General features: G+C 54.8%; 1 protein-coding gene across 1 annotated transcript; it reads left to right on the forward strand.

Annotated features, from left to right (window-relative positions):
- The first annotated feature begins 1,262 nt into the window (after window positions 1-1,262).
- LOC116862882 (FLYWCH-type zinc finger-containing protein 1-like) lies at window positions 1,263-18,591 on the forward strand. Its single transcript, XM_032850319.1, has 9 exons — window positions 1,263-1,274; window positions 10,872-11,315; window positions 11,587-12,042; window positions 13,222-13,668; window positions 13,803-14,066; window positions 14,400-14,663; window positions 15,439-15,711; window positions 17,672-17,750; window positions 18,186-18,591. Exons 2-8 carry the CDS (start codon window positions 10,982-10,984, stop codon window positions 17,746-17,748), a joined length of 2,115 nt encoding a protein of 704 aa, XP_032706210.1. The 5' UTR covers window positions 1,263-1,274; window positions 10,872-10,981; the 3' UTR covers window positions 17,749-17,750; window positions 18,186-18,591.
- The last annotated feature ends 1,897 nt before the right edge of the window (window positions 18,592-20,488 follow it).

Consider the following 20,488-nt stretch of genomic DNA (forward strand, 5'->3'; position numbering starts at 1 on the left):
TGAGTTCCAATAATCAGATAATCATGGTAACCTTCAACACCCCCCCCCAAAAAAAGGTATATTTTTAATACTTTGGCATTTCTGCTTCTTAGGGCCAAAAATCACTTCGAGGACTGGATTTGAATTTTTTGGTTTGATGCCATCAGGTTTATCTTGTTCCTCTTCCAAAGGCTTCTAGTCGGACTGGGAGAAGAGAGTGTGTGAGCTTGGGGCTGGAGCAGGGAGTGTTTATAAGGGAGAAGGAGACGATTTTTACCGGAGAGAGAAATAATTGAAGTTCAGCTTTAGGAAGATTAACCGGTTGGCACTGCGTAGGGAGAATTAGCCAGTCTGGATGCTGGATGGGAAGGCCACGGAGGAGTAGGTGAGGTCCAAAGCCCTGGAGTGGTTCCGTGGGAAGGCCACGGGAAGGTGGTGTGACCAGGTACAGAGAATGAGATTTGAGGACCCATGAGGCCTGGCGAGGAAGGAGTAAAAAAATAGCTAAGATTCTGGGGTGCTGGCTGGTTCGGTGGGTAAGGCAGGGGACTCTTGATCTCCAGGTTGTGAGTTCGAACCCCACATCAGGCATAGAGATTAGTTAAAAAACAAAAAACAAAACAAAACAAAAAACAGAAAAAAAAAGCTAAGATTCTGATCTGGTGACTGAAGGACTTGGGGCTGGAAGGACCTGGAGCCAGAATCCTCCTTTCTGTGCCCTGTGCATCTCTCAGGTACTCAGGAGTGGGGTTCCCAGGGGACATACAGCAATGGCATTGTTGGGCTGGGTGTGCTGCATCCAGCAGGCAGAGGCCGGAAATGCTGCTAAACATCCCTCATTGCACAGAACAGCCCCCTCCCCCCAGATGCCAGTGGTGCTGAGGTTGAGAAGCCCTGCTTTAGAGCCCTGATTCCGAATCGCTGGGGGGGGGGTGTGGGGGGCAGGGGTCTCTGCCACCTTCATCACCTCCCAGGAGCGATACCTCTGTGTACACACACACGGAGAACACGCGTATTTCATAGGAAGTTCACCAGTCAGTGAGTGCACGCCTCTACCCCTCATAGCTCGATAGCGCACGTGGGAGGGGGAGAGCAGCTGGAGTCCCCCAGGAGCTTTTTCAAACATCAAGACCCCTGGGCCCAACAAAGAACTCCTTGCGTGATGATTTACAGTTTATGGAAACTTTTCACATACAGCATCTCATTCGCCACTTTTCCTGTTTCACAGGTAAAATCAGTCCAGAGGATTGATGGAATTTGCCCCAGGTGTCGCACCAAGCAAGTCAGCCTCAGCCGTAAGGACCGGAGTACTGGCGGATGGGGATGGCGGGTCTCGATCTCTGTGCCTGAAGGTAATTCTGTTGATCCACTGTCAGCTGCTGAGTGAGGCTCAGACGTTTAGGACCTTAGGGATGAGCTCTCACCTGAGAGGCTCCCAGCAGTCTGGAATCCTGTGGGTCTCTTAGGTGTGTCAGGTTGACACTGAGCCCTTTAGGACCGCACGCAGGAAAGCAGTATCAGTGGGCAGTTGAATGTGGGCTCAGAATTGCTCTGTGTCTCAATCCTGGGGGAGGGGAGAAGAGAAGAGAGGGATGAGGCAAACCGCAAGGCTCTCGAACCTTCCGTGTACATCTGCCCAATTTAAAATACTCGTCACGGGGTACCTCGGTGGCTCAGTGGGTTAAGCCTCTGCCTTCGGCTCAGGTCATGATCTCAGGGTCCTGGGATCGAGCCCCGCATCGGGCTCTCTGCTCAGCGGGGAGCCTGCTTCCCCCCTCTCTCTGCCTGCCTCTCTGCCTGCTTGTGATCTCTGTTTGTCAAATAAATAAATAAAATCTTTTAAAAAAAATGTTACAGGATCGTCTCAGAAAAGATGAAATCATAAGTCTCCTGCTGATACAAAATAAACAGGTGTTATGATTTTATTTAACACATTAATGAGGGAGCATGTACAGTGGGACAGATTAAGTGAGATCACATATATAAAATACTTCCTGTGGGGCCTGGCACACACACAAAAAGAAAACCCTTTAAATCCTTCTTAGGCACTTCACTTAGTGACTGACACGTTTCTCCAGGGCCTCTCCTCAAGTGTTTCTCAAAGCACAGTCCGTGGTCTCCCAGAGCCTCATGGGGTGCTTGCTAAAAATCCAGATTCTTGAATCCCTCTCCAGATCCTCTGTCCGAATTTCAGATGGAAATCCAAGCATTTGTATTTTTATCAAGGGCCCCGGGGAATTCTTAGAAAGGCCAGAATTACACATACAACTAATTATAATAAAACTTGCATGAAAACTCTACTTAGCTCATTGTATGGATTCACTCTTTCTCTTCTGTTTCATTTTTTAAATTTTATTTCATTTTTTAAACACTGATCTCAAGTAGGCTTTCTCAGCCTTGGCTTGGTTGGCATTTTGGACCAGATGCTTCTTTAGGGGGTGTTGGAGAAGCCACCCTGGGCACTGTAGGATGTCGGGCGGCATCCTTGACCCGGCCCGATAGATGCTGGTAGCACGCTCTGCCTCCCAGTGGTGAGAACCAAAAATGTCTCTGGACATTGTCAGGTGTTACCTGGGAAGCAAATCACCTTGACCGACAACCACCAGTCTGAACCCACTGCACTGATACCTAGGTCAGAATCCTTAGTGTGAAAAGAACCATTTTTACTGATTTACGAGTTGAGGCCCTGAAGGCGGACACAGGCATCTCGAATGAGGACTGTCTTTATCGGCCTGTTCTGGGTCACAGGAACCGAGGATTCAGCCTTGGTTCCTCCGCTGGGACACGACAAAATAGTGGACTCTAACTGAGGGGCTTATTTGGAAGATAAATTGTGGTAGTGAGTGCAGAGCCCCTCCCGGCTAGTGGCAGCCACGTCCTTGTGTCTGGTAAATAGAAAATACTGTCATCACTATCCTGTCCAGCTGGGAAAACAGAAACTACTGTAAGATTTCTTTTTTTTTTTTCCTCTAAAGATTTTATTTACTCATTTGACAGAGAGACAGCGAGAGAGGGAGCACAAGCAGAGGGAGTGGGAGAGGGAGAAGCAGGCTTCCCGCTGAGCAGGGAGCCTGATGCGGGGCTCAATCCCAGGACCCTGAGATCATGACCTGAGCCGAAGGCAGAGGCTTAACTCACTGAGCCACCCAGGCACCCTCGCTGTAAGATTTCCACTGGGGATTTCTTTGTGGTCCCTGGTGGTGGAGGAGTTGGGAGGCCAAACAGGAAATGACGAGCGAGCCCGAGCATGGCAGGGGCTCCACGCTGCCAGCACAGCCAGGCCGAGCTCCACGGCAGGCAGGTGGCTTCTGGAACACCCTCCTCGCCCCAGCCTCCAGTGTCCCACTGCGCCTCCCACGGGCCAGATCAGCCGGAAGTCACTGGGATGAACCATGAAACAGCCGGTTTGTAGGGCCTCATCGGTGCAGCTGATGACTTACTCTGAAGGCAGCTCTGAGCATCTGCTTCCTCTGCAAGAGGGAGAAGCAAGAGGTGCTTCTTACGTCTTACTGTAGCCGCCCAGGGCACAGGGAGGCACCCCGTTAGCTCCACACCAGCTGGGCCTGGGCTGGAGTCTTAGCTCTTGCTAGCCATGTGCACCTGCGCTGCTCACTTAAGGCCCCAGACATTGAGCGGGGCTGGTGGTGACGCTTGGTAAGAAGATTGCTGGGTCACCGGACTGGAGGTGTGGGCTGGTGCCAGAGGAGCTTTGTTCCTGGCTCAGGTCCCAGGTCCCAGGTTGGACGGCGAGGCTCTGGGCCAGAGGGTGTCTCCCTCTCTCTCTCTCTCTCTCTCACCCTACACTCAGGAGGTCTCTGTCACTTACTTTCTCCATCAACTCCCACTTCGTCTGTAAGTTTGACACTTGGGTTTTCAAGAGTTTTTTGAGTTAATTTTAGACGTTAAAAAAAATTTATTTATTTATTTGATGGAGTGAGAGAGATCACAAGTAGGCAGAGAGAGAGGAGGAAGCAGGCTCCCCACTGAGCAGAGAGTCCAATGTGGGGCTCGATCCCAGGACCCTGAGATCATGACCAGAGCCGAAGGCAGAGGCTTACTCACTGAGCCACCCAGGTGCCCCTAATTTTAGACTTTAAAAGCATTGCAAAGGTAGTATGAAGAATTCCCACATACCCATCACCTGGTCCCCCCAATCGTCAGCCTCTTACCCGATGCTAGGGTATCAACATGGTACAGTTCTCTTTGCCTACACTGTTGACCTGACTCCGATTTCTCCAGCTTGTCCCCAACATCCTTTTTCCATCCTGCCATCCCATATGGCATTTAGCTGCTGGGTCCCCTCAGCCCTCTCCAGTCTGTGACAGGTCCTCACCCTGCCCTTGTCCTTGATGACCTCAGCAACCGGTTTTGAAGTGTTCTGCTCACTTGTTTTGTGGGCTGTCCCTCAATGTGCCTTGTCTGATTGAAGTGGACGTGTGTACTTGGGGCAGGAGTATCCCAGAGACGTGGGGTGTCCTCGGTGCATCTCATCAAGGACGTCATGGTGTTGATGTGTCTTATGACCGACGAAGTCGGCCTTGGTGACCGGGGGTGTTCGCAGGATTTCCCCTCCGTCGTTACTGTCTTTCCCTTTGTAGTTAATAAATATCTCGGAGGGAGTGTCTTTGAGGCTCTGCGGGTCCCACAATAAGGATTTTTAATGTCCTCAAGTGTTGCTCATTTCTCTGTTCCGTCATCTGTATTACCCTTTCATTTCTCATGTGACTTGTCACAGGAGAGTTACGGAGTTAACGGACAAATGACGGAGGGAGGAGATGGAGCTTGTCTCCCGTTTCCCCAGGTGCCGAGTTCATGCACATTGTCCACAATTTCAAGAAAAAGAAATGGAAGGAGAAAGTAAATGACTGCTTTTCCTACTTTTAACATTTTGAGATATTTCTTCCTAGGTATGTAAGGCTTCGGGGTTTTATTTTTGTTTTAAAGATTTTATTTATTGGGGCGCCTGGGTGGCTCAGTGGGTTAAGCCTCTGCCTTCCGCTTGGGTGGTGGTCCTGGGGTCCTGGGATCAAGCTCCTCATTGGGCTCTCTGCTCAGCGGGGAGCCTGCTTCCCCCTCTCTCTCTGCCTAGCTCTCTGCCTGCTTGTGATCTCTCTCTGTCAAATAAATAAATAAAATCTTTAAAAAACATAAAAATAAAGATTTTATTTATTTATTTGATAGAGACACAGCGAGAGAGGGAACAGAAGCAGGGGGAGGGGGAGAGGAAGAAGCAGGCCTCTCGCTGAGCAGGGAGCCCAATGCCGGGCTCGATCCCAGGACCCCAGGATCATGACCTGAGCCACCCAGGCACCCCATTTTTTTGTTTTGTTTTGTTTTTGAGGCCATGAATACATAAAATCAGTCTGTAACCGACAACTCTGAGCAGAGCCTCCAGAGGCCGAGGGAGAGGCTCCAAGCGTACTTGGGTTTGTTTTTGGGAAAACCTTAACTTAGAAAAGATGGTATTTGCAGACTTTGTTCACTGCATCTGCTTCCTAAATATTAAGTTTTGTAAATACAAACATTTTGGGAAATCTTTGGTTATTTTTGCTTCATGGAAGAACTCCCACGTTCTTGTTTTGGAAACGGTCGTGTGAGGCCGCTCTTTCTCGCCGAGGACGCAGTGCGCGGGCCCTAAGGAGCAGCACCGCCACCCTGCGGCCGCCGGGAGCATTGCTGCCGGTCTTCTCGGCGCACGCCGGCGCGGGTTCCAAGCCTGCCTTACGTAATGATTTGATCCTGGGCTGGGGCTCCATCTGGTCTAGGTGGGGGCCTCCCACCGTAAAGTGGGGCGAAATCGCAAAGGACATGTTGATGCGATGTGAGTGTCACGGAAAACAAAATGTCCGTCCAGAGCTCTGACCCAAAAATGGACAGAGCTATGCGTCTGAGGGGTAGGATTATGGGACGTTGACTAGGAATTCGGTTCTTAACAGTTTAAACAAATTTTTATATCGTTTTTACAATATAATTTTCGCAACCTCCACAATCTCCTAATATTCAATCCCTCTTCTTTGATGAGGAAACCAAGCCCAGTAGGGAAAGGCCTGCTTAGGGTGTAGAAGACCGGTTTTCGGGGCACCTGATGGGCTCCGTCAGTGGAGCATGTGACTCTTGATCTCAGGGTTGTGAGTTTGAGCCCCACGCTGGGTGTAGAGATGACTTTTTAAAAATCTTTAAAAAAAAAAAAAAAAGGAAAGAAAAAGAAAACTATTTTTCATCCTAGTGACCCTGGGGACCTGAGTCCCTATAAGGATATTTTCTAAGCAGATTTATTGAGATCTGATTTACATGCATACAATTCCCCTGTCGAGAGTGTATAACTACTGTATTCCATGTGTCCACGGAGTCCAACAACCATCACCACAATCAGTTTTACTGATTCACAATCAGTTTCATTACCCCAAAAGCCCCACACCCCTTAGCATCACTTCCAAATCTCCCCCCGCCACCAATCCTATGCAGTCGCTCATCTACGTTCCATCTTGGTGGATTTGCCTGTTCTCAACATGTCCTATAAACGGAGTCATGTAGTATGCCATCTTTTGTGTCTGGCTGCTGCTTTTTTTTTTTTTTTAAGATTTTATTTATTCATTTGTGAGAGAGAGAGAGAGAGAGCACGAGCTGGGGGGAGAGGCAGAGAGGGAAAGGAAGAAGCAGAGTCCTCACTCGATCCTGGGACCTGGAGCTCATGACCTGAGTTGAAGGCAGACGCTTTACCAGCTGAGCCCCCCAGGCGCCCTGTGCCCAGCTTCTTTGACTAAGCATGATGTTCTCAGCATTCATCTGGCACGTGCCAGAACTTGATTCCTGGTTATGGCCAAATATTATTCTGTCGTATGGACGGACCACACATAGGCCTGCGCAGGTGGTTCCGAGGGAGATCGTGGTGTACAGATGGACCCAGCTGGTGCCAACCCTGCACGGGGCGCTGAACGAGAGAGTGGTTGGTGTCCGCAGAGCTGGCGGGGAGCCTGCAGACAGCTGGGCTGAGAAGGCAGGAGTGTGGGCCGGCCTTCCAAAGTCGGATGGTTGAGGGAAGGAGGGGCTTTGGTTAGGTCTTATTCTCGGACACAGGAGACCGAAGAACCTTGGTAGTCCCGGTGCAAAGAACGTGGAGGCAGAGAGCGTTGGTGACCAGAGAGATCAGGACATGAAGGGTGGAGAAGGGGCCCCTGAGGGGAGGGGAGCTGTACCAAGGGAACTGGGGGGAGACAGTTTATTTCCTGGTCAGGAGAAAATATGTATGCCCCCTTCATCCAGATAGTGAAGAGTGGTAAGAGCTTATGGAGAGATCCATCCTCAGAGGGTAAACTGTGAAGCAGATAAAATGGTTAAAGTCTGCATCCTGGAGAGAGAACTTCAGCTTGTTTGAAATCTGCCTTTTCTGCACAACCTCATTCCCCAATGATGTTAGGTAAATGGAACATTACACATGTAGTTTGTTGCAGATTTGTGTGCATGTGGTAAAACATATATCACCAAAATTTACAGCTTGAATCATTCTAACTCTCACAGTGGCATGCCACCATCGCCACCCTCCACTGCCAGAATGTCGTCATCATCCCAAACTGAAACCACACCCACTAAACAACAGCTTCCCGTCCCCTCCCCCTGCAGCGGCCCCCCGATTCTGCAGCCATGAATTTGACTAGTGTAGGGACTTTACAGAAGTGGAATCATATGCATTAGTTTTTTTGTGACTGGCTTATTTTACATTGTGGACTTTTTGCTTTTCTTTTTCTAAGATTTTATGTATTTGAGAGAGAAAGAACACAAGCAGAGGGAGCAGCAGGCAGAGGGACAGGGAGAAGCAGGCTCTCTGCTGAGCAGGGAGCCCGATGTGGGGCTCGATCCCAGGACCCTGGCATCATGACCTGAGCCAATGGCAGACATTTCACTGACTAAGCCACCCAGGCACCCCCGTTATGGACTTTTTAAGTAATTAATTCTCATTGCCATCCTTCATACTTAATTTTTTTGTTCTTCTTGGTGGATTACCAGCCCATTAAGCGTGATCAGCTGAGGGATTTAATGTTTCTTTATCATGGCCCCTGAAGTTCAAATGCACTTTGATACTGTACATCTCACAACCTTTTCTGTTCCATCCATCAAAAAGCCAAAACCTACCAGGTTCAGTCACCTTCCAAGAGTACCAGTTACTGCTGAGTAACAAATGACCCTGATCTCACTGGCTTAAGATAAGTTTATTATTGATGGGTATCCCATGAGGTGGGTGGGCTGTTCCCATGGCCGCAGTGCAGGATCGCACAGGCGGGGGGTCTGCTGGACCGCACAGTGCAGGATGCTTTTCCTCGATGCCCAGCAGTGCTTCTTCCCTGCACATGGCCGCTCACACGGCTTCCTAACCTGGCGTCTCCTAAGGGTGAGGACTTCCAAGCCCCCAGCTTGCTTCCGCCACACTCAGCAAGTCTCAGAGCGAGGGACCCGTCTGGGCTTGAGCCTGTCCAGATTCAAGACCACATTGCGAGGGGGGCCTGCATACTTGATGGGAGGATTGTGGTCATTAGACGATCTACATTCCGAGATCCCTTAGTGGGTGAGGATGGTAATCATCAAACCAATCCAAGTTCAAGGTCATTGCCAGACCCCTGCTTTTCAGCAGATGGTGGGGGTTTAGGTGGGGAGAGTTGGGGGTGGCCAGAGTTCGCCTTTGGTTGTGCTGAAATTTCTTCCGTATCCTTTGAGGGGTGTACATGTTAGAAGCCTTTTATGCAGAACTTGTATTTGAGGAGATCTCACCATCTTCTGACTCTGGGGTACCCATGACTCCGGGTCCTGTTCCTGTGGAATGTGGGGGCTCTTAGTCATGCCAATGCCCTCTGGTTTGGAGGAGGCAAGCCTTTGGCATCTGATGGTCTGAGGCCGATGGCGTTTCGGGGTCCCCACAGCATCCCCTCTTGCCCTGCACGTGGCGGGGATCCGGGGCTGGGCCTTGTAGGAGTGTGTGTGCTGTGTGGACGGCGACCACAGTGCTTCGCCTGGCCAGGGTTGTCCCAGGCCTCTGCAGAAGAGAGGGCCGGCCCCCTGCACCCTTGGTCCTGCAGGCTGGAGGCCGCTGGGACGCAGATGAGCTCCAGCCGGCTGGGGTATGGGACCCGGAGCACAGGGACCACAGCGCGAGGGGAGCCAGAGCCCCCCAGCCCGGGCGGGCTGCTGACTGATGGTCCCGTGTCAGGCCAATTCGCGAGGGGTACGTGGCAGTCCGGGGGTGGGGCTTCCCGCTGTCACCCTTTTCTGCCCAGAGCATCTTTGCGCGCACACTGGGTCCTGCTGGGGCCGGTCTCCAGGGGTCCACGCGTCCCAGCCCCACCACGTTGCAGTGTGGGGTGGGATGGGCAGGGCAAAGAAGGGTGGCATGGGAGGAGCGAGCATTGGAAAGTCCAGGGCATGACGCGGGAGGCCAGCACAGCCAGGATTCTCAATCAGGTGGCCTGGGACCTGGAAGATTTCCTTGAGTCTCGCCACCACCTCCCACCCCAAACCCCCGTGATGGGCTTCTCCACTGCCCTGGGATGGGCAGGCGTGTATGGCGAGATGGGGGTGGAGATGAGGCACCCCTCTGAGCCCTCAGCCTTGGCTCTGTCTTAGTGGGGCACTGGGGCCCTGCCCTTAGGCTGACCAGGCTTTGGGGAGCTGAATCTGGGCCCCAAACCAGGAACTCCAGAGCAGGAATGGCGACACTGGAAACGAGGGTGACAGCTCACAAATGGGGAGCTGAAATGTGCAGGGAGGCTGCAGTCTTGCTTCTTCTTAAGGAGAGTCGGGGAGACCGAGTCATTCACCCACCAACCAGTCCCTCAAGAAAGCAAGGAAGTTCAACCCACACTGGTACCCAGGGTCCCGTCTCCAGGCTAGCTCCACCTCTGTAACACATCCTTTCTGCTTCTCCAGCCCAGAAGCCAGGGGTCCTGGAGTGACTGTGGATTCTCTGCACACCTCTACTGCCCCGTCCCCTCCCAGCTGAGGCAGCGCCAGCCCCGGCTCAGGCACAAGGTCACTGCCCTCCAGGTGTCCCGGCATCTCCTGAGTGCTGTGTGGTCCGGGGCCTCCGGCCCAGGCTGGGGGACAGATCAGGTTGTGAGTCCAAAGAGTCCTGCCTCTCAGAGCCAGACGTCCCCTTTGTGGTCTGCAGAGCGCCCGCGGGTGCCTGGCTCGGTCTCCCTGTGACACAGTGTCAGGAGGTGGGACACTGGGTATCCAGGGAGGGTCCGGGACCTGAGCCTGTGACCTGCGTGCTGGTCTCTGAGGCTTGGTGCTCAGGAAGGCCAGTTACCTTCATCCCAGACGAGGTAAACCAGGTCCTGTGAGAGGTCAGGCTCTGAAACCCCCTCGACCTGACTCCCGGCTCTGCACTTCATGGCCGTGTTGGCTGTCCTAGCGTGCCTCAGTGTCCTCATCTGTACACTGGATCAATAAGAACGATCAACTATTATAACATGGGGCCAGATTAAATGGGAAACCCTGTGAAGATGCGTCCCACTGTGCTCAGCACCTAAGGGCCTCTATTTGTGGAAGCTCATGGTCCTCAGTGCCTCAGTCTCCCCAAGAGCCCCTGGAGAGCCTGGTCTGTGGCACATTTTACAGACAGGAATGTGGCATTTGGGGAGGGGACGTCACCAGACCGCAGTTGCCTGAGAGGACACAGAGGAGCAGAAGCACCTACCTGGAGTGCCCCAGCTCCATGCAGGACTCTCCCCAGGCACCTATCCGGGGTGCCCCCGCTCCATGCAGGACTCTCCCCAGCCTTTCAGCCCCCTCTGGCTCCACCTCCAGCCCACTTCCATCTTCCTGAGCCCCAGGCCCACGTCCATCTTCCTAAGCCCCAGGCCCAAGGGGGCCTCACGGATGGATTTTGCCTCCTTCCTTAGGACGGACCCCCTGGACTGCCAGGTTCCTGAGCAGGGAGGAGGAGGAGGAGGACGTGAACTCCACCTGCTGGGTCCTGAGCGTGGCCGCAGGGACGGGTCATCATCCCAGAATGCCCCTGCCGGAGCCCAGCGAGCAGGAGGGTGAGAGTGTGAAGGCTGGCCAGGAGCCGTCCCCGGAGTCCCCTGAGCCAGGCACCGATGTTGTCCCTGTAGCGCCCACGAAGCCCCAAGAATTCTCCGAACTGGTCCTGCTGACGGCCTCCACCGAGAGCGTGGATGGGGTGGACTCCCAGCCTGAAGGAGGGTACTGTGTCCTGTCCCTGGAGATGTCCGGTCCTGATGCACTGGTCAGGACCCCCCAGATCCTGCCAGTGGAGGAGCAAGTGGGGGCAGTCCAGCCAACCCCCCAGGCCTTTGAGCAGAAGCACAACAAGCCAGACACAGGTGAGTTCCAGGCCTCCTGCTCCTGGCCCAGCTCCCTTTGTGGGCCTGCGCACTCAGACATAGGCCCTGTGGACCCCTTTCTAGGGGGTGGCCTTGGGGTCCCATCTCTGCTTGGAGCCAAGCATCCTCGTCTCTAACCAGGACTCTGTGTCTGGCTGGTGTGATGATCTCAGGGCATCGTCCCAGCACATACCCCCGCTCTCCCATCCATGCCCTTGGACTCATCACTTGCTCAGTTCCAGCCAACCCAGCCCTCTCTTTTCCTCCACAGCCCCCAAGCCCCTGGAGTTCCTGAGGACCCCTTTCGGGGGCCGCCTCCTGGTGCTCGAGTGCTTCCTGTATAAGCAGGAGAAGGCAGTGGGGGACAAGGTGTACTGGAAATGCCGTGAGCACTGGGAGCTGGGCTGCCGAGGCCGGGCCATCACCCGAGGCCCGAGGGCCACGGTGATGCGGGGCCACTGCCACCCGCCCGATGAGGAGGGCCTGGAGGCGCGGCGCCGGAGACAGAAGCTGCCCGGCCCAGCCCTGCCTGAAGGCTTGGGGGGTCCAGATGGCCCTGGCGGCCGACCAGAGGAGCCGCTGGAAGGGTTGGGCCCGTGGCTGTGCCCTGAGGAGCCAAAGCCCACCCCTGGGTTGGTGCTGAGCAAGCCAGCTGCAGAAGAGGAGGGGCCGCGAGCTGTGTCGCTGCTGAGCTTGCCCCCCAAAAAACGCCCGACGCTGGGGATCGGTGAGTGCCCCATGCCTGGCCTCCACTCTGGGGCAGGCAAGAACCCGGGGGTCCTTACCTGTGCCCAGAAGGAAACGTGGGGTCCTCCGTGGTTTGTAATGCACTCTAAGTCAGCATGGCCGAAAGATAGAAACATGTCCCAGAAATCATCGAACCTGGGGGACAGAACTAGTGCTCCAGAACCAGGGGGCCCAAGTCCTTCTGGAACTTTGTGATGCAGCAGGGTCTGGTGCGAGGCCCAGAAACGTGAGTTTGAACAGAGTGAGGCGGTCCTGGTGGCCCAAGGCATTAGGGGAGGTCAGCCTAGGGGAGAGCTCTGGACCAGGTTCAGGTCACAGCCCCCCACCCCCCAGGGTTCAGCACAGGTGCTGAAGCTCTGGGGTTTCGGGGGCTGTCCGGGTTGGGGGATTGCTCCGGGCAAGGTGGATGAGATGCTTGACAGGCTGGAAGCAATCAGCGCCAGTCCCACGTGTGGTAGCGCCTAGTGCACGGTAGCCTTGGTGGCTTTTATTACCAGCAAAGGGGAGGTGGGCTTGTCCCAAGGGTTGTCTCCCTCCTGATCCAGATGTGAGGGTTTAAGGACTTAGGGCTGTTGCTGTGCTGGGTACTAGAGCAGGGGAAGGGGCGGGGTGGGGGGAGGCGGGGAACATGTGTTTTTTACTGTCTATTTTTAAAAAATATTTTATTTATTTATTTGACAAAGAGACAGAGATCAAAAGTAACAGAGAGGCAGAGAGAGAGGGGGAAGCAGGCTCCCCACTGAGCAGAGAGCCAGATGTGGGGCTCGATCCCAGGACCCTGAGATCATGACCTGAGCTGAAGGCAGAGGCTTAACCCACTGAGCCACCCAGGCGCCCCAAATAAATAAAATCTTAAAAAACTTAGATAAAAGTTTCAAGCAAACCTTAAAAAGAGTATGAACAGGAGTGTTACACCATGAGGTGTAACCACCCTGAGCTGGGGCCTCCCCACTAACCTCCCAGAGAGGACCTACACCTTCTCCCTGGCTCCCTGGGGGCGTGGGGGGGGGGTCTGGGGAATGCCCAAGGGGCCCATGCACGCCCAGCTCAGGGGAAGCCACAATTGGCGTCCGCATCAAGGGAAAAAATGCTTGGCCCCCCACGCTGCCCCAGACTCCTCTCCTCCGCCTGCCGTGACTGCGCCGGCTTCCTCCCCCAGGAGAAGCCCGGCCCCTGGAGTTCCTGAGGACGTGCTATGGTGGCAGCTTCCTGGTGCACCAGTCCTTCCTCTACAAGCGGGAGAAGGCCGTGGGGGACAAGGTCTACTGGACGTGCCGGGACCATGCGCTTCACAGCTGCCGCAGCCGGGCCATCACCCAGGGCCAGCGGGTGACCGTCATGCGGGGCCACTGCCACCCGCCCGATGTGGAGGGCCTGGAGGCCCGGCGACAGCAGGAGAAGGCCATTGAGACACTGCAGGCCCGGCCTGGGGGACCTGGGGGCCAAGTGGACAAGCTGTTCCGAGGCGTGGACAGCCTGCTCTCCCACAGGGGGCCTGGGACCCTGACTGTCACCAGAGCCCGGCCCAGGAAGCGCACAAAAGTCCTTCCGGCCCAGCCCCAGGACCCGCAGGGATCCCCTGCCGAGGACCAGGATGAGGACCCAGGTGAGCCCTTCACACTGCTGGCCCAGAGCCCCCTCGGGTCTTGCTTCCTCAGGTCCAGGGAGGTAGGAGGGGACCCCAAGACCCTGAATTGCCACTTCCCTCCCCTCCACCGCACCTGTCCTGTTTCTCCCCAGGAGGCCCTGAGTTCCTGAGGACCCCTCTGGGCGGCAGCTTCCTGGTGTACGAGTCCTTCCTGTACCGGCGGGAGAAGGCAGCGGGGCAGAAGGTCTACTGGACGTGCCGGGACCAGGCCCGCATGGGCTGCCGCAGTCGGGCCATCACCCAGGGCCGGCGGGTGACCGTGATGCGTGGCCACTGCCACCCGCCCGACCTGGGGGGCCTGGAGGCCCTGAGGCAGCGGGAGAAACGCCCCGGTGCGGCTCAGCGGGGGAGCCCAGGTAGGACAGATTGTGGCCAGGGCCTTGGTGACAAGCAGGAGACCCAGACGGCCACCTTTCCCTCAGCCCTCCCGTGTGCTCCAGCAAGCAGCGTCCCGTCCTTAGGGGAAAACTCTGGAAGTGGATTCAGCCCTCTCCAGTTGCTCTCCCCTCCCCTCCCAACCCTCCCCTCCTCACCTCAGCCCTGCTCTGTCTGGGCAGGGCCCTCCGTGAGCTGCTCCGTCCAGGAGCTATGCTGCTCTTGATTTGAGAACAGGGGCTCCCATCGCCTCCCTACTGAACTCCAAGACCTGGATCCCAGTTCTCCCCCGCACCTGTCCCGTTTCTCCCCAGGAGGCCCTGAGTTCCTGAGGACCCCTCTGGGCGGCAGCTTCCTGGTGTACGAGTCCTTCCTGTACCGGCGGGAGAAGGCGGCTGGGGAGAAGGTCTACTGGACGTGCCGGGACCAGGCCCGCATGGGCTGTCGCAGCCGGGCCATCACGCAGGGCCAGCGGGTGATGGTGATGCGCAGACACTGTCACCCGCCCGACCTGGGGGGCCTGGAGGCCCTGAGGCAGCGGGAGCAGATCCCCAGCCCGGCGCAGAGGGAAGGCTCAGGTGCGGGTGAGCTGGTACAGAGTGTGGCAGGTGCTGGGCCCCGCTCTCTCTGCTGGGACCTTCTGTCCTTGGCCCTGGGCCTGGTGGGGTCTAGCCACCCACATTTGGTGGTCTGCCCACAGCGGGAGCTCCCTAAAGGCAGGGCTGCGTATGGGCTCCATCCTTGAGGCTGGTGCTGGTGTGGGACTGGCTGGCAGCAGAGAGAAACCCACTCAGCTGGAGGGAAGGGAGCAGGGGGCGTGATCTGCTACAGGACAGGAAGTGCCCAGCACCCACTTATGGGGCAATGAGCCTGGACCTCAGGGACATTCTGTCTTCCCTCTCGGGTCTATTTTTCCCACTTCCCCACCCAGTTCTCTCGAGCCCCCCAGACCCCAGCATTGCAGGACCTTTCAATTCAGGGTCTTAAGAGCCTCAAGAGAGAGTTGATCAGTTGCCACCTGGCCGCGGGGAGAGGGGACACGGAGCCAGGAGGCTCCTGGTGCGTGGTCCCAGCTAGCCATGGGCCCCGCTGAATGCTCTAGCCCAACCTTTGAGTGGGGTGCTTGCCAGCAGGTGTGGGGTCCCAGGCGGGTCAGGAGGGGTGTGCAGGGACGCAGGGCCAGCCTCCCAGGTAGCCCCCCAGCCCTGAGAAGGAGACGGCCAGTCTGTCCTCCAGGGTGTCAGGGCTGCAGGCCCTGGGCTGGCCGCTGGAGCCGCAGCCCTCGGGCCCCAGAGCGGGGGCTCTGCAGCCTGCTTCCGAGCTGCCCCGTTCACGTTGCCACATTCTTTCCAGGAGCCCTCCAGCCTCTGGAGTTCCTGAGGACGTCCCTCGGAGGCAGGTTCCTGGTGTACGAGTCCTTCCTCTACAGGAAGGAGAAGGCGGCGGGAGAGAAGGTCTACTGGATGTGCCGGGACCAGGCCCGGCTGGGCTGCCGCAGCCGGGCCATCACGCAGGGTCAGCTGGTGACTGTGATGCGCAGCCACTGCCACCCGCCCGACCTGGCGGGCCTGGAGGCCCTGAGGCAGCGGGAGCGGCTTCCCAGCGTGGCCCCGCAGGCGGACCCAGGTGCAGATGGGGCTGGCGGTCAGAGCGGGCAGACACAAGAGCGGTGGGGCTCGAGGCCCTCCCAGCCCATGGTGCGGACACCTCAGAGGACAGGCACTGTCTGAGGAGCTTTGTGCCCTGGCCTTTCTACCTTTCCAGAGTTTTCTACCTCTCCTGTCTGCTGGAGCCTTCTCCAGAACTTGAAAGCACCCCTAGATCCATCCCGTTCTCAGAGCAACTCCCCTTCTCATTCATATCTTCTCCTTTCCCTTATCCTAAGAGGTCTTAACTGGTCACAGATCAGTCTCTTGAAAATCAGATGAAAAAACAGAGACTACTCCAGAAGAGCATGCCAGTGTTTGTGTGTACGCACACCCGTGCATGCACGCACACAGGCTTGCACACACACGTGCGCACGCACACACGTGCACATGCACACACATACACACACACATGCATACACACGCACACTCGTAAGGTTTTGCCAAGAACTAATTTTATTGAACTGAAAGTGGGTTCCCGTCACATAAACAGGATAGAAAACAAGTCATTAGAAAGCATTTTTGTTTCATATTAATTCATGAGAACAATAAGGGCCACATCTTAGAAAATAGAAAAATGAATCCAAGTTGTATAAAACAACCAAAAGAAATATGGCTTCTGCTCAAAAAAAAAAAAAAAGGTGGTTTCTGGGAGAAAGGAGTGTTTGGCATCAGTAAGAAATAGAAGTCGTGGGGGGTACTGGGTGGCTCAGTCGTTAAGCATCAGCCCTCGGCTCAGGTCAGGATCCTGGGTCCTGGGATCGAGCCCCGCGTCAGGCACCCTGTTTAGCGGAGAGCTTGTTTCTCCCTCTGCCTGCTGCTCCTCCTGCTCGTGGTCTCTCTCTCTGTCATATAGTCTTTTAAAAAAAGATTATTTATTTGCGAGAGGAATAGTGAGTGAGAGAGAAGGAGCCGGGGGAAGGGGCAGAGGGAGAAGCAGACTCCCCACTGAGCGGGAGCCTTATGCTGGGCTTGATCTCCCAACTCCGGGATCAAGACCTGAGCCACGGGAGCTGCTTAACTGACTGAGCCCCCGGATGCCCCAATAAATAATCTTAAAAAAAAATAAAGGGGGGATGCCTGGGTGGCTCAGTTGTTAAGTGTCTGGCTTTGGCTCAGGTCACAATCCCAGGGTGCTGGGATCAAATCCCACATCGGGGGCGCCTGGGTGGCTCAGTGGGTTAAGCCTCTGTCTTCGGCTCAGGTCATGATCTCAGGGTCCCAGGATCGAGGCCCACGTCTGGCTCTCTGCTCGGCGGGGAGCCTGCTTCCTCTCTCTCTCTCTCTCTCTCTGCCTGCCTCTCTGCCTACTTGTGGTCTATCAAATAAATGAATAATAAAAAAAAATCTTAAAAAACAAACAAACAAACAAACAAATCCCACATCGGGCTCCCTGCTCAGTGGAGAGTCTGCTTCTCTCTCTCCCACTCCCCCTGCTTGTGTTCCCTCTCTTGCTCTCTCTCTCTCTCTCTCTGTCAAACAAATAAATAAAAGATCTTAAAAAAAAGTTGTGGGACACCTGTGACCCAGTGGAGGGCACCTCAGTTCGATGTCTCATTTAGTCCTGCTCTCCTGAACGACGGGGCCGAATGCTGACTCTCAGGGTCCCCAGTGGCTTCTTTCACCAGGCACAGGTAGTTTGGGGCGTTAGAAAACCAGAATTTCCAATGGATTCCCCACTTGGAGGGGGAGCCTTCTACCCCGTTTTCCTCATCCTCAGGCCCGTAAAGTCGACATTACAAAGTGCATGCCTTTGACTCTAGTAGCTTTAACAAGAAAAGAGTTAACCGGGTGCCCGGCCAGCTCAGTCAGTAGAACACGTGACTCTTGATTTCAGGTTGTGAGTTCAAGCCCCACGTTGGGAAAAATAATAAGAAAGAAAAGAAAATCTTAAACAAGAGAAGAATTATTAACCCGTGGTTTCCACTTTCTTTCCTCAGGAAAGATGGAGCTTCCCCCAGCAGCGCCGCCGTCCATGCAGCCTGGCTCTCCGGAAAGCCCCCAGACGCGTGGGTAACTGTGAGTTGTCTCGTGTCCCCTAGGTCACCCCCCACACGTAGTGGCTTATGGCGACACTTACCATCTCTCCCTTGTCAGTGGGCAAGATGTCCGGAGTGGTCGGGTTTGTGGTTCTGGCACAGGGTCACCCTGAGGTTGGAGGAAAGCTGGGGGCCGGGGCTGTGGTCACCTGAAGGCCCGCGGGGCCTGAGGGGTCCCTTCCCCGGTGCCTCACTCTCTCGCTCACGTGGCCGTGGGCCCCAGCTCTCCCTGGGGGGACCACTCCTGTGAGTGACAGCTCTCTCCCTGCGACACGGGGGCCCGGAGGGGAGCAGCGGGTCTTCTCCCCAAGCGCGGGGGGTGCTCGCCGGGCCAGACGGGACCCAGGCCCCGAAATAGCAGGACTCGTCCAGCAACAAGGACTGAGATCACACAAAGGATGTTATGTGTTCGCAGCAGAGTGAAGCCAGAAATGATGGGGAGCTTACAGATATCGGATGTCACCCCACTCCCGTGCACCCGGTGACTGGAAGAAATCCCGAGATGAGCGGGACCTGGTCTGAAGTGAGCAGGATGGAGCCGCAGCCCTGCAGACGCCTGGCCGGGCAGAGCACCGCTTGAGGGAGCCTGGTGGCTGGAAAGACTTCCTTCAAGAAGAAGAAAGGTCTCCCTTCGGCAGCTTACGCTTCCATGCTACGACGCTGGGAAAAGAAGAAAGGAGCGACCCTAAAGCAGAAGGAGGGACGTGAGAGAGAACAGACATGAATGAAATAGAGACGAGAAAATGAACGCGACGAGAAGCTGGCTCTTTGAAAGGATCGACCAAATCGACAAACCTTTAACTACATCGCCTCCAAAATTGGTTTTTATTTCTTTATTATTTTAATTTAATGTAATTTTTTTCAAAATTGGTTGTAAAATTTTAGGGAAAACTCACGGGTGCCCGGCTGGCTCAGAGGGGTGTGTGACTCTTGATCTCGAGGTCGTGAGTTCAAGCCCCATGTGGGGTGTAGAGATTACTTAAAAAAATAATACCATTATTTATATTTTTTTAGGATTTATTTATTTAGGGGGTGCCTGGGTGGCTCAGTGGGTTAAGCTTCTGCCTTCAGCTCAGGTCATGACCCAGGGTCCTGGGATCACCCCACATTGGGCTCTTGTTCAGCAGGGAGCCTGCTTCTCCCTCTCCCTCTGCTGCTTCCCCTGTTTGTGCTCTCTCTCTGTCAAATAAATATCTTTCAAAAAGATGCGGGGCTCGATCCCAGGACCCTGAATCATGACCTGAGCTGAAGCAGATACTTAACCGACTGAGCCACCCAGGCGTCACTCCCCCCCCCAAAATTAAATCTTAAAATAAAGATAGGGAAGACTCAAATTATTAAAATCAAGTGTTAAAAATGGGGCATTACTGCCTACCCTACAAGGAAAACCACACTCGCACGGAAGGGTCAACCAAGATCAAGTGAAAACGTTCCTAGAAAGGCTACCAAGGCCGAATCAAGAAGAAATAAAAAAATCTGAGTAGACCTGAAAATCTGAATAAACCTATAAGATTAATTAGTCATTTTATTTTATTTTTTAAAAGATTTTATTTATTTATTTGACAGAGATCACAAGTAGGCAGAGAGGCAGGCAGAGAGAGGGAGGAGGAAGCAGGCTCCCTGCTGAGCAGAGAGCCCAATGCGGGTCTTGATCCCCGGACCCTGGGATCATGACCTGAGCTGAAGGCAGAGGCTCTAACCCACTGGGCCACCCAGGCACCCCTGAATTAGTCATTTTAAAGCTTCCCACCAAGAAAGGCCCCCAGGCCTGGATGGCATGCCTGGTGCCCTGTACCAGACATTTAGCCAAGAATTGACACCAGTCCTACACAGACTCTCCTCAAAAGTGGACATGGACGGAAAGGACTTCCAGGGAGATTGGAAAGGTCCTTGAAGTGGTTGTGGGGTTGGGCGCGTGGCTGCGGACCTGCCGACCCTGCTGAGTCCTGCACGGACACGGCCAGCAGGCTGGCATGGGAATGGCAGCTTAGTAAAGCTCTCTAACGACACCAGGAAGCAGGTGACCGTGACTTCTAGAACAGTCACACCCTGCCGCTCTGCTTTACTCTGCTCCTTAGAAGCCAGCTCGCCCCCGCAGCCTCCGCACAGGGGAATCGGACTCCTGCCCTCCGTCCCACCCCACATTCCCTGTGGGACATCAGAGAATTGTGGACATTCCCCAAACCCATCACCGTAATAAGAGACTTATCGCTTCTTGACAAAGAATCTTGAAAAGGCCACGGTGCGGGTCCCAGCAGCTTCTGGAGTGGGAGGCAGGACCTCTCAGGAGTGTCTGTTTCCTCCCAGGACATGCTAGTGTAGAAAGCCAGGCACCCCCAGACTGTGTGTTATGGGGCAACCTCCCCTTTTAAAGGAAACGGGGAGCTGTGTGCAGGTGAACGTGTACAAAAACGACCTAGCTGACGGTTATCTCTGGGGAAGAGGAAACTCTCTACATTGCCTACCTCTGCTGTGTTTGGATTTTTATATTGAATATGTGTTTCTTTATAATCAAGAAGGTGGAAGGTACAAAACGGGACAGTAAGCCCCAGGGAGGCCAAGCTCCTTGCGACACGAGCAGACGGACCTTGTGCGTTGTGCGCCCGAGCCCCTGGCCTTTCCCGCCTGGTTAGATGTTGCCTCACAAAAACCCTCCTCCACTCTTGCTAAACGCTGGCGGCCTTCACTGTGAGGGGCTTCTGGTAGCGCTATGTGGAT

Source organism: Lontra canadensis, unplaced genomic scaffold, assembly GCF_010015895.1.
Source record: "Lontra canadensis isolate GAN:19392208 unplaced genomic scaffold, GSC_riverotter_1.0 scaffold367, whole genome shotgun sequence".
NCBI lineage: Eukaryota > Metazoa > Chordata > Mammalia > Carnivora > Mustelidae > Lontra > Lontra canadensis.